Raw genomic sequence first — 14404 nt, forward strand, 5'->3', positions numbered from 1 at the left:
TGGGGTCTCCGGCATGACAGAGCCTTGTTTTGCTGCTGAGCCACTGGGCTGGTTGCCATTTGTAACAATTTTAGCTCACAAGTCCTCTAAAAAAAAACTGTAATGACTGGGTTAAATTGCAGCAGAAGCTTCCAAATGTAATTACGTGGCATGCAGTTATGATGCCTTAGCTGGCCAACCTGTGATTACTTCTTACCCAAAGGATCAGTGGGTGAACTTCCATGAAGTCAGTATTATCTTTTTTTTTTGCATATGTGTAAATATATACATTAATGTGTTTATTTAGTGAAACTTACAGTACTCTCATTTCCATCTAGAAATAAAAATGAGATAGTAAGCCCTTGTAAGTGACACGTTCATGCAAGCATTTCCTGCTCTCAACAGCACAGTGTGTTCACCTGGTATGCAGCTTTGGGTCCTCTTGAAAAAGACTTGTTTGCAAAGGGGATGTTACTCACATTAAACATTTCCCTTCCTTTAATCTAACTTTGCTTTTCTGGGGATAAAAATGTCCAGCTGTGCATTTCATTATAAAAAATGATCAATTTTTTTTTGGCAAATTAAAGCATGAAAACAATACTAGGGATCTAATTCTGCCCTCTCTTACATCACTGTAAAAGATATTGCCTGACCCCCAGGTCTGCTCCAGCACTGCACAACCAGTTATGGTTATGCTGCAGCAGTATTTGCAGACTCCCCTGCAGTGTGCTGCCTGTTGCACAAAGTCTACGGCGGTGCTACCTCACACACGTTCACAGCCACCATCAAAAGGAAGAGAAAGACTCTAGTGAGGCAGCCTTATGCTCCAGCTGTCATCAGCTGCTCAAGTAAACCCTTTAGCTAACACAAACCTGGACTCATTTGCTCTAGATTGCATGCAAGTCACTGTTTCTAGGGATCTCCTCTAGTTGGGTGTCTCAAAGTCTTTGTAGCCACCTAGAAATGCTGGCCACAAAGACATGGACAGAATTTAGGCTGCTGGCTTTGTGCCTCTCAGAGATGTCCAAGTGCAGCAGGGAGTAGGTTGCTGTTGGAAACACAGCTAAAAAAAAGTACACCTGGGTGGTCAGCAGCCATTTAGGAAAAAAGGCCATTCCATTAGGTGCCTAAATATAGATTTACACACCCAATCTAAAAAAACATAAAAAAAAAAAGTCTTGGCTTTATATACAGACAAATAGCAGCGATTCCAACAGGAAGACGTTTGCATTCCAGTACCAATTGTGTTTTAGGAAAGCTGCTACTCCATAAAAGGGAATCTGGGGCTGCCAGCGACATTGCCGGGACTCTGCAGCCAGGGGATAGCCAGTGTTCTTGGTGCAGGAGCTGTCTCCACTGGAAACATACTCAGCAATCTTCTCCCAGCACTAGCAGATGTTATGACGGAGCACTCACAGTACAACCTAACAGCTCTTGTCAAGCTCAACGCTACCCCAGTTTCCAGCCAAAGGATCTTTCCAGTCAAAGACTGATAACAGACTCTTACCTATGACCCATGGATGGAAGTGGCTTGTGCATGGCAGTATGTCACACCGGACAAAAAGAGGCCATATCTGTCCACACTTTAAGAAAAGCAGGATCCAGGTTTACTGTATCTTTCTAAGGAAAGCCACTATAGTCCTAGCCTGAGAGCTCACATTCTTTCTTAAATAGCAAGCTTTTACAGACGAAAACTATGTATTATAGGATCCAGGCAAACAGGCTTCTACACATCTTGTGTTCCACATTAGTTATCTCTTTTTAAAGAAGGAGAACTTGGTCTGGACATCCTGTAAAGCTCCTGCCTGGACATGAGTAAAGTATACAGAAATCTCCACAGTGGGATTTTTCGGAAGGGTTTAACATTGTGTTAGCAGTCTCTTTGGAAATCAATCATAAAACTCTTCATGGGAACAGATTTACGGAACTGACACTGACATTGATCACTAGTGGCTGACTGACACACAGTGTGTGAACATACCGTTGTAACCATCAGTAACACACTCAGGAGAAACTGTGACTTATGATTAAGTGCACATTTCATCCATGGTGTGCGCTGCAGACTGCATCCATCTGCGCGACAGCAGGCCATTTACAAGAAAAGGAAATCCGTAAGTTTGGCATATATGGAGCAACAACACTTGGATCACTGCTTCGTTGTCAAATCCTACGGTGGCGCTTTCAAACTCAGATGAGCTGCCACGATGCAGCTTTCTGAATTTCCTGGCTTCTTACCATTCTGCCTCCCTAGTTAAAGCACAGTTTTAGAAAACTGAGGCTGAACTGCTGGTGAAACGTGTATGAGTCATTTACCTACTGTATATGAAAAAATGTTATATAAGTCTGGATCTAATTGGCTCACAGCAAGTTTGTAAATTAAAATGTAAATTTAAGGAGATGTCTGTATATGTCTGTATATGCAGGAAAATGATTTCTTTTACTAGATACCTAACTTCTTGTAAATAGATTGCAAAAAATAAATAAAAATCATACCTTAGATTTTTATTGTACGTATGTGAAATCTGCTAAGCAGCCTTTCCATGCAAATGTAGAGTTTTTAAGAGCTACAAAATATATGTTACTTTAGAAAAATGTCTTCCTTATCTAAGATGTTGCAGAGGTTTGTAATGTTTGTATCTTGTGTCCCAGAGACAAAATGTCTCCAAACGTCAGTCTAGCCCCAAACTGCTTTTATAACCTGCTTGTTTTCAAAATGCTGAAGTAGCCACCTAAAGCATCAGGCTCTCTCAGCATCACGGCTAGCAAAATGTCCCAGATAACCATGGTTCTACTACCTACAGCTTAGCTGTACCAGGTCCAGTTCTGATAGTTCAGATAATCCCAGCTCACCCTGAAGTGGACACCTAATTTTCATCACTGAAAACTATCTGGACTTCATTAATTACATGGATTAGGTTTCTACTGAAGAGAGTTTAGAAATGTAGCTACTATGTAGACACCTAGGGCTTGATTCAGTTGCCTAATATGGGTATCTACCACTGTCTGAAATACTCTAAGGAATTCACAACATCTGCTAAAGGCTTACGTAGGATCTCTGGGAGATCTATATCCTAATTATATCCTACTCCTTCTGGGTAGGTAATAAGAGGTCTGGTGGGATAGCCTGGAGCATCTCAAATGGCAGAAAGCACCTATGCTGAGGTAACTAAATCAGGCCCTTCCTTTACGACACCTGCTTTTAGATGCCTGGAAGGTGAAGCCTACTCCAGCCTCCATACAGAAATCCGTACAAAATAAAGAGAGAGGTCTTATTCATGAAAATTATCAGTATAGTTCCTGGAACTGGCATCTTAGTGTGCACTTCCATCAGAAGATGAAATAATGCAACAGAACTAGCCATCCTCTTGGTTGCTTTGGGGAGCTGCTCATATCACTACATTTTCCCCCATGAAAGTAGCCTACCTATTTTTTGCTCTGTACTTTCTGTGCTATGGCTCACTGAGACTTTTAAAATGTATCAAAATAAAAGACCTGGGCTACAGTGCAGATTTTTCCATTTCTTTTTACAAACTGTAAAAACATATTTATCTTTGAGGTCCTTGCAGTATAATACTGGATTGTGCACAAAGACTTGTAATTACATTGAAGGATCTGAGATTGATTCCTTTCTTATTCCAGGCATAGCTGAGTAAAAGTGGTCAACCATTTATTACTTAGATCAAAGAAAGAAGATTTAAGTCATTTTAATATTTAATAGATTCACATAGATGTTAGCAAGCTCTTTTACTTATAAAACCCCTCTAAAATAATAATTTAGGGAGATGAAAAAAAGGTTTATCTGAATGTTTCTTAGGAAAAAAACAATTTTGGGTCAACACAAAATTGCCAGTGGAATGAAACTAATGATTCTCACAGTTCTAATTTTTCCTGGAGAAATGTGTAAAGGCTACACATAAATAAAAAGAGCTGTGAACCTGTGGGTGAATTGTTGCAGTCATTATTAATATTGAAGGTATGCACAAAAACATCCATTAAGACCTGAAGTTGTTAACATGATTGCAAAAATAGATAATAATTTCAGAGGAGAAGCACAATATTTTGTGATGAGAATACTTTTTCACGATCTTTGAGCTAACATGATGAAAGCCAAGTGACTAGAGTCATTCCAGATCGGAGGGGATGGGCTTTATGGTCTTATACAAAAGCCCAAAGTTTTTTAGGCTAATCAAAGAAAATCACTACACACATTTGTTTTTCTCTTCTGAGCATGTTATATCCTATTGTTACATTTGATGCTTACAGTGCTGCCCCTTGAAAATCCTGGAATATGGTAATTTTGACTAAGTTATCATATTATAATTTTAAAATGATCTTTAATTATTTTTTTCATCATTTTGGCTATCTCTAGTATGTGCCATTTAAAAAAACTCCTTGAGATGATATCAATATACCTGGATGGAAAACTTTTTTCAGCTCTGTATATACATCAGAAACATTTTGTGTCTTGTTAAGAGCTAATGGCTATTTTCAAGTCACTGAATTTGCTATCTAATGCATGCTTAGACATCTCCTATAATTAAAAAAAAATTGCTTCTCTTAAGCCCTTCAGTGTATATTTAATAAAATTTAGAAGTTCATGTCCACGGACTGTTAGGTAGACAGTGGTTGCTAGTAGTGGCTGGTCTCATGACTGTTTTGATCTCAGACAACATAGTAGACATACGAGCTGTACTGGTTCATGGTGAGTGCCCCAAGCATGTCCCTAAGTACCCTGGAGACAGCAATGAATAATTTAGCTGCAGGACTTCTGGTAAGAACGGAAAGTAAAAGGTTGTATAGCAGATGGCAAAGTAAAAGACTGTACAGTAGATAGCAAAGTTGCATCTATTTCTACTTAAACATAGATGTAAAAGTGAGAGTTAAGATTCTATGTTTATATCATTAAAAGTAAACTCTCCAGAATTAAAGGGACTCAGAGAAGGAGGCAAGGGGACCTGCACTTAATGAAAACCAGATATGAGTCCCTTTGGACAACTGAGTGCCTCTTGTGATTAATTAACTACTGCAACATTGTCCATCTTGTGCCCCTCAGAAGGAGCACACAACCTTCCATCCCAGCTGCTTCCTTCTCCCAGGAAGATAGAGAAAACCTCTGTGAAAAGTGATAGGGAAAGATGTAGAGTGCTTGACAAAGCTTGGAGTTGCAACTTTCACCTTGGGTGAAAAGGAAGGAGGGAAGGGAAAGAGAGCTGACAAAATATTTTGACATCTGGGACAAGATTTCTCTTGGTTCTCGTCTCTCGCTTCCCTCCTCACCCTACTTTTTAGGCTTCTCCTGCACAAAAGATAGAATTGCTCCCTCTTGGAGAGGACATTCTCCCCTGCTACTCTGAGCTAAGTGAGATACAAGGCTGGGTGGGCAAGAGTGAAGGATTTGTTGTAGGCAAGTTGCTGCCATTTCTGTGCTCCTGCAATCTTTCTTTGGTGCTCTTCCCCTTTCCCAAGAAGGGTGCTGGGAAGATGCATTCCTCTTCTACCACGGCCCTGTGTAGGCATGGTCCAGAGCAGGCCTCCACCTTGTGTGTCTGCGCTGCTCTGGTCTCTTCTACACCACTGAAGTTGAGAGAAGTGGAGCAACAATTTTTGGCATGTTTTCAGTCATAATAATGATCTTTGCCCCTTTAAGACTAACACAGCAATGGGACATGACCCCAGTAAGCTCAAGCTCAAATATAAAGTGGGTAGACTGAAAATGGGATAAGGGGAAGAGAGAAGCCCATATGAAAGGTAAGTGATGAGAAAGAGCAGACAGAGGGCCAGAGACTGGGGCAGAAAAGGCAGAAAAGGAAGAAACACTTTAGCAGTAACAGTCTGGGTGTCAGCTAGCACAAGAGTCTTTTGCTTATATGTAGTACCTAGTGTTTTGTCTATTTTAGACTGCAGACAAAACAGGAAAAGATGCTATATTTGTTGTAGATCCTGCTATGCTTCTTAAGTACCTGGGACATAAGAGTAAGCAATGAAGCAATTCTCTTCTACAAAGTCAGGAGACTCTTCTGAATGGGGTTTAGTCATGAAATCCTCCGTTCTGAGGAGGGAGAGAAAGAGTGTTTTGCAGCTACAAGCACTTCCAGAGATATTCCTATTATTTATAGGAATATAAATATTCCTATATTTATATTTATATTCCTATATTTATATAGGAATATAGGGCAGAAGGGAAATGCAATGCAGAACATCATATTACAAAACAGTTTATGGCCGTTTCTGTGTCTAGACTGCTCTACAGGCTGCATGATAATCTCTAGATCTGAGTGAATATTGACAGCATATGGCTTATGCTTGTGTCTGCCTATTTGAGATTATTCTCTAGTTTCCTTAGTGAATAATTGTTGGTTTGCAGCATTTTTGAGGTTTGCTGGGAATATTCAGGGTACGGCCTGGCATTGCCATGTTGGATAATGCAATTTCCATGCATTACCCAAACTAAGGCACCCAGAACAAGAAGAGGCCTGTAAGAACTGCTTATACAACTCAGAAATGACATTCACATTAGTGCTAGCAGTGTGCTGGTCATTTTCAGACACACAAGAGGAGATGGGGCTTGTCCCACAACTGTTATTTGCAGGCAACAGTTTTTTGGCATGTTTTCAGTCATAGTAGTGATCTTTGCCCCTTTCAAGCTAACATTGCTTGGGCTTTATAATAGTCATAAAAGCTACTGTGTGTAATGTTCCTACACAAATATATACTACCTTCATATATGAAATAGGAGCCTGAAAACCCTTAAGTCTGCTGATTCTTCATGTGCAAAACCATATTTTATCTATGTATTCTTCTCTTTCTGTGAGAACACTTCAAACTGCTTGCTGATTATCTAATCTAAGACTGCCTCAAAAGAATGTAAGTTTAAGTTAAGCTTCTTAGAGGATCCCCTGCTATTCCCCATCTGTATACTGGCAATATTTACTTCACCTCTGGCCCAGAAATATCAGTCTTCAAATGAGTGGAAGTTTTCTTTTCTTGTAAATTCCCTATTTTGTTCTCTAGTCCTGCTTCCTTTCCTCCATTCCTTCAAGTGCCATCCACTCCCTCGTCATCGTGCCTTCCTTCCTTTCAACTCCCCCATGTTTTCCTCCTCTTTCCATTCTTCTGCCTTCTCCTGGTTCCTAGACCTACAGATGCCCTGACCCCAACAGCTGGATAGTCCACTGCAGCAGCTGGCCAGGCCACTTTGGTTTGAATCTAGAACAACGATCAGCATTGCTCAATGAAGTTAACATTGTTAAATGGTGTCTTGAATCATTGCTCTTATAGATGGCTTTCTTGGTCAATGTTTCAGAATCTGCACCCTTGAAAAGAGAGGCTTAGACTATTCCTCTCTCTGTTCAGATTCTCCTACTGAATTTAATGAAAACTGAAGTCTCAGCGCCCCAAAGGAGCTCAATACTTAGTCAAAATTGGCTTTTCTTCATGTAGATTCTGTAGCTGCCAGAACACAGCCTGGTTTTTGTGTGGAAGGACTGCCTGTTGTTAGATTTAAAGTGAGCTCCAATTGAACAGAGATGGGATATGTATTTAAATTGATACTGACTTTCACAAAGAGTCAGTTAGGTGAGGATTGTAGCAAACATTTTTTTATCAAAATGTATCTCAGAAGGCCAATTTGAAACCTAAATCCAAGCTCAAACCTTCCCCAAGTTCAGAACAATCACATTTGCTATTTGAATTAGGTTCACTGCAAAACGTAGTTGCAGTTGGAGCTTGTACTGTATCTGAGCTGGTAAGATGATTGGGATGCAATTCAATGATTACTTCTTTGCCAAAATCTCACTACTTTTTGTGAGAACTGTGAAAACAAAGGGTAAATTACACTAAAATAGGCTGTTATTCAGGAGTAGAAAAACTTACAGCTATTTCAGCTCTGAAGACTTTGCTCAGTTTCTACTATCTTATATAAATATAGTCTAAATACGCTGTTTTAGGCTGATCCACTTCAGCTTTCATTGAAATCAGACAGATGTGCTTGGAAGACTAATTTTAGGTATTTAACACTGAAAATATTGATATTTGTATAGACCTCAGGGCCAGGACAGTGGGCATTAGTTTTCTTTGGTAGTACTTACTGCTATGTGGGCATTAGTTTTCTTTGGTAGTACTTACTGCTATATATATTTAAAAAACCTGCCTATCTCTGTGCTACTTCTAGTCTTCCTGAGCTTCTTTGTTATATACCTGGAATTCTTAGGCATTTAAATACATCATAATGTACTGTTGATTTCTCAGAAGAGCTTCCCAGAGATGTCAGAAAAGAGATGACTGACACAGTCAAATGCTTAAAATGGGATCTACAGACCTGTCTACAGAGAGAATTTCAGGAAAATTAAGGTAAATTGATTAAAAGAGTAAGCACAATAGATAGATGACAAGGTGCTTTACAACCTCATGGCAATTGTGTTACTCAGTATTCATTGGTCTTAACCTCTTCCTCCTCTGAGGATGATTAAAAAACTTACTTTTAGACTCCATTAGGCCCCTCTTTATCCAGCTAGCTAAAGAAAATAACACTGCCTGGACACTTCACCTTAACTTTTCCCAGTGCCTTTGAATAAACAAGCCATGCCTGCCTTATATTCAGGATTTCAAATTATTTTGGTCTTTTTTAATCCCTAAAACATATGAGAAGGCATCTTGGCCAAATTTTCATTCTTTGATTCTTCAGGCAGCCCTTTCAGATCTCCAGACAGGTAAGTAGTCCTGCTGCTGTGAGTAGATTCCTGCAAGTGCAGATTTGTTCACCAAATTGGTACCCAAACTTACAAAGAATGCAAGGATCAGCTGCCAATTATGCCTAAAAACTCCCAGGTTAGAAGCAACAAGGAAGTTGTTTCAAATTTCTTGAAAACTTGCTCGTACGTGAAAGGACAGGATCATAAAGCCTTTTTAAAAAAACCCTATAAAGTCAAGAATAAACTGTGTGTGTGTGTGTGTGTGTGTGTCCAAAGGCTTAACTGTGCAGGTTGCTCTTATTTACATTGAAGAACCATTTAAAAGTGTGCAAGTAGAATACCAACAGGATTGTCGTGAAGGATTACCAAAAAGGACAACTGGCAAAGAGTTATTAAGCAGTATTCAAAACATTCTACCTACCCTTTTTAAAATGGATGCATATAAACATATCACTGCACAGATGTATTAATGCATCTAGAAGTATATGCACAAACCCATACTTTTTAAAGTGTTATTGTAAGCATTTCTGAGATTTTTGTTTCAGTTCATTATTCTAAGAATTTTGAATGTTCGCATATATATTCCAGCCAAAGGCAGAGTGACACTGTGTAAACACTCAAATGTATAAGCCATATGGCCATTTTACTCATGCATTTGGGTTAACCAGAGAACTGATTGTGTGTGTATTTGATTTTCAGATGCCTTTTTGCTCTTGACAGATGGAAAGTGAATTTGTATGATAAAATGAATGCAGAGGAGAAGGACTTGTATCAGTCCATATTTGTAAAAAGTACTGGGAATTAGTACCCACCATCAGATTTAAAAGAGAAAAGAGGAAGTGATGCAAAAACGGTGAGATGAGCTTATACATAAGTGCTTTGATTCAAAACTGGGAGAAGAGAAGGGGTATGCTGAAAATATAAATTGGCCTAAAAAACCCTCTAACTCACAGAAAAACAGCTCTCATCTCAGAACAGCTGTTCTGTTTGTGGTTCTTTAACAGCTTTTGGCTATGAAAAGTATATTTCTGTATGAATAAAATATCATCCTTAGCACTTGATCGAGGGTAAAAGAGACATGGTTGTTACAAACTTCCAGGATACTTCCTTAAAGGAGTAGCTCACCTTGCTTGGAGCACAGATTTATATAGACGAGTTTTCCCGTCTCGCTGGCTCCCAGTTGCACCCATGAATGAAGGTATTTCTTACTCTTCTTGGCCATTACCTTCTGACCTTGCTTCGTGAGAAAGAGAGAGCTGTTGGCCACCTTCAGGAGCCCATCCTTCTCATAGCAAGTCCACTTGACTGCTTGGGGGCAATCAACGATGATGCTACGAGATGACAGGGCAGAGCGTGTAGAGATACTCAGGCACTGGCCAGATTTAACATGGAGGAGCCTGTCATCTGCTGTCCACCTCCACTGCTGGCTGAGATGGGTCATATTGCACTTTTCCATAATGATTCCTTTCTTTTCTGAAAGACACAGCTGTTTCTGGACATGGATAATCAGAAACCCTTCTGGAAGAGGAAAATTACAAAAAAAAATGAAATAGATTACATGTGGTTGTTTAACAAAATAGAAAATTCTTCATGATTTAAAATATATCAGCAAATAAATTGCTCTTCTACTTTCTAAGTGGTGAACTTTTCATGAACTTTCCATATGTTGAACCTATTAAAAAACTCCTACAACCCACATGATGCCAGTGCTAGTTCATGGTAGTATAAAGAGTGAGAATCCAAAAAGTAAACTGTAGTTGGTAAAGGTCACCTTGTCACTATAAATAAAAACGAAGAAAAAAATGAATGGGATATAAAAGAAAGCCAAGAACTATTGACTTTAAGTCTATTTCTAAAAACCCCATTTCCCCGGCTTGAAAGCATATAGAAATCAACAAGAGCTCTCTGTCCTTTTTTATTTATATGACACAGTTGTTTTACAATATAATTCACTACGTGGAAATTGTTTTATTAAAACTCATAGTGTTCATGAAGAAAACATGTAAGAGGATATTCCCAAATCTGTGTGCCTCTCAGTGTCTGTGCTTTTACAAGAAGGGAGGCTCTTTACTGATAGGAAGTACATCTCTCTTACTGGATTTACTCCAATCTCCCTAGCTCCTAGTTTTGGGACCATCATAATTCACACCAGATTAGTTCTTTGTGCCACTATACTTATACCTTTACATGAAACACTAAAACGAACAGAACAAGAACTCATTTACCAAAAAAACCCCCAACGTTACTAGCACAAAATATGTACTTGTTAAAGAATACAGAATCAGCTATTTCACATGCAGTCTCACAGCATTTTTAATTTAAGCTTTTCTCATTTTATAATTCACTTGCTCTAACATTTCCAGCCTCATTAGATACAAACCGCTAAAACACCTCATGTATTTCTCTTGGTTTAATTCTACCTCACCAGTTTTTACAGAACTGGGCATTTTCTAACTAAGCATTATAGAAAGCCCCAACTCTGGGAATTTCACAGAATAGGAATAAAAAAATAAGAATCTCTCCTTTGAAAAGCTTGTCCCAAACCTGAGCTCCTGGACTGCCTAGTAGGATACTGTCTTAGGAAAAAAAAAAGAAGTAAATCCAGCATATAATGAGACAGTTTATTTTCCTGTGGAAAGAAATCTAAACAGAACTGGCTATGTCGGCCCTGCCCCCTGTTCCTCTTGTATAAACTCAATCAAAGAAGAGACTCGGTTTTTGTAAGTCCTTGCCACCCTGGAGGGCCCTGCTTAGCGGCAGAAAGCGTAATATAGCAGAGGAGAAGTAGGGAGAGACACTTACCCGAGATCGTCAAAGCAAGACAGGTAAAAAGCAGGACGTGAAATAAGGAATCCATTTTCCATCTAGCAACTCCCTATGCTTCTCTTAAAAAAACCCACCTCAGATAAGTGAAGCGAAGGCTAGGAAGGAAATGTGCCTTCACAGGGGGAAAAAGTCAGTGACGAGCACTTCCTTCTATTCAATTGTTTTGGGGAGTTTTACACCACTTTGTCCTTTCATATGATTCTTCAGAATTTACTAGTTGCTTTATTTTGGAAAATTAAAAGCAAAAGGGAGAGAGGTTTTCAAACAATCAGCTCACTAAAAAGCAATGATTCAACATTTGAATACTTTACTGAACTAAAAGTCTAAAGAAAAGGGATTGCAACACTGTGTAATACTATGTAATTGGTTGTGAAATACGGCGAGTCTGCAGGTGACCTGGGCTGTGCTAAATAACATACTATGTTATACAGGGAACACCTACACAATTTCTGTAATTACATGTAATCAAGCAAATTCTCAATATTGATACTTCTAACTCCACAAGTTCTAAAAACCAAGTCAAAAAGGGGAGGAGAAGGGGAAGAGGAGGAGGAGGCAAAGCTCTGAGTCTATACCAGGTCTTAGACAAACTCTCCCTGAGGGATGAAGTGATGTTGACTTTGCCTTCCCATCAGGTGACCTGCTGTGCTCAGTGTCAGGGGAAGTTTGTCGATGTCCTCTGCAGTGGCTCTCCAACAGTCTGAAGCCTTGATGGAGCTACCCAAATTGTATTGGGTTATGCCTGCTATGAGAGTACAAGAGTGTGGGGGGCATTAACCACCCTAGGGAAAAAAAACACTGACTTCATAAATATTTTATATCAAGTGTAATTTATTAGCAGTATGAAGCAAAGTCAACATCACTGCATTAAAAACTCATTATACCCTGTGAACAGACCTCCCAGTGCTTGCTGTAAGTCATAATGCCAACTTCTTATTTCTCTTAAGGAAAAAATTCTTACTAAATTGTAAATGAAACATTCATAGCAGCATTTTCCTTCTTGTATAACCTATCATGGAACAGTTCATATCACTAAAGGCATCCATCTCTGTTGAAAGAGATAGAGCCATTAAACAACATAAGCAAAAAATCCCCTATTAATAAAATACAGACAAATATTTAAAATCTTTACCATTTAATATACGCTACAAAGTTTCTTTTAAAAGTAAAATGACTTACACAATTTACAAATACACTGGATTTGGGTCTGTAGCAGAAGCATCTTCTAAGACAATCAACAGTATAGGGTAAATACATATACACTGAATAACAGACATTGTGCTCTGTAACTGCTCTGTAAGACCTACAGTAAATATACATTTAATAGTTAATAGTATGAAGAACATATATTTCCATATAAAATATTAACTGCTTTTGAATATTTTCAAAAACAAGACTTTAAATTTTTTTTATCTCATCTTCTTTTTCTTTTTTTAATCCATAATTGAACACTTGCAATTTTAGCAGCAAGAATATTATGTGGCCAAGAAACAAGCCTACCACATAATCAGTAATAGCACTTTACAGTACAGTTGACAGTCCATTCACAAGACAGAGTTTGCAAACGTTAAAGCATTTATACATTTGATAAACATTTCTTCTTTAGAAGTTCCAATGTCCATCTGACTGCAGCAGTAGCACATACATACATTCCATACGGCAGATATCAGTATTACAGAATTAAACCCACCTTTAGATATATATGTGAAATCCACGTGTAGTTTCAGTACAGTACCTTCTTTATAACTCATTTTTGGGAAGCTCACAATACATTCATTTACAGTAAAGGTCCAGCAATCGTCATACTTTTGCCAAACTCTCCACAATCCTTCCGAAGCTGGCTTCAAAGCCTCTCTTCCCACTGCAGTAAACTGCTTGAAGAAGCTGCTGGTAGGTAATGAAACAAATTACCTCAAGAAACTGACATTCTGCTTTACCCTCCTAGGCTTCACTGGACAGCTTCTGCAGAAAGTCTGCTTTCATACAGACTCAGTGCATGGTGCACAAACTCATACTGTTCGCTGGTCTGAACCATTCCACCTCTGAAAAAGAAACATAACAGAATGAAATCTTATTTCTTAAGAATGCAACAATCTCCAACCACTGCCAACTCAATCATCACCTTAGATGGTTTTGCCTTAGATGGTTTCTAAGGCTTTGCCTTAGAGGTTACTTGAGTAAATGAGAGATTTGTCTGAGTGGATATGCTTTCTTCAAAATTCACGTTATCCAGCACATGCATTGCATGAAGAACCATTCCTGATTTCATTAGATAAGAGCTAGAGACAAAAGCATCTGGCATCTACATTGTTAAAACCAACTTTTCAAATTCAACACAGAGTAAATTTTACTCAGTTACTTGGGCATGGAGGGCCAGATGCATGGAATCAGCATTACTATCGATGGGGCAAGCCAGAATTCTGAATCTGGCCTTTCATTTTTTGTCTTTTACTAAAAATGTAACCTTTGGTGACCCTCAGATCGTATGTACAGAGAACAGCTTTTCCTGTCCTCTTTCTAACGCCTACAATGCATCCTGTCTGAACAGCAGCCACCTAAGAAATTTTATAGCAGTGACTCATTTCACACCAACAATACAAAAGAGTTTAACTTGACCATAAAAAGGATTAGTTACAGTCAGTTTGAATTAGATGCATTTAATACATCCCTTTTTCAGGTCAAATTATGAGGATAAAGTCCCACATCTTCAGTGTCAACTGCAGTGTGGTAGGAAGCGGATGATGTCCTACAGGAGTGGGAGCTTAGGCAGTGTGATATTTAGTAGAACTGGCACCTTTCAGCTCTGAAATTAAACTGAGACTCTTTCTGACAGTACTTGGATGCTTCAGGTCTCATTTCTCATGGAGCAAAGGCTCAGGTTTACTTAATTCCATTTTTATTATCTCATC

General features: G+C 38.8%; 2 protein-coding genes across 4 annotated transcripts in view; both read right to left on the reverse strand.

The window, feature by feature from the left end:
- Nucleotides 1–11540, reverse strand: part of PTPRB (protein tyrosine phosphatase receptor type B) — a 68399-nt gene extending 56859 nt beyond the window's left edge. For all 3 annotated transcript variants that reach the window (XM_062584548.1, XM_062584558.1, XM_062584540.1), the window contains exons 1-2: nt 11472–11540; nt 9795–10187 (exon numbers count right to left, since the gene is read on the reverse strand). In XM_062584548.1, coding sequence (XP_062440532.1) covers nt 9795–10187; nt 11472–11526 — 448 coding nt within the window. In that variant the 5' untranslated portion in view covers nt 11527–11540. The remainder of the gene's footprint in view (nt 1–9794; nt 10188–11471) is intronic.
- A 786-nt stretch (nt 11541–12326) lies between these two features.
- PTPRR (protein tyrosine phosphatase receptor type R) overlaps nt 12327–14404 on the reverse strand; it is a 143090-nt gene continuing 141012 nt past the window's right edge. The window contains exon 13 of the mRNA XM_062567759.1: nt 12327–13537. Within this exon, the coding sequence (XP_062423743.1) occupies nt 13444–13537 (94 nt within the window). The 3' untranslated portion in view covers nt 12327–13443. The remainder of the gene's footprint in view (nt 13538–14404) is intronic.

Source organism: Rhea pennata, chromosome 1 (assembly GCF_028389875.1).
Source record: "Rhea pennata isolate bPtePen1 chromosome 1, bPtePen1.pri, whole genome shotgun sequence".
In the NCBI taxonomy this organism is placed as follows: domain Eukaryota; kingdom Metazoa; phylum Chordata; class Aves; order Rheiformes; family Rheidae; genus Rhea; species Rhea pennata.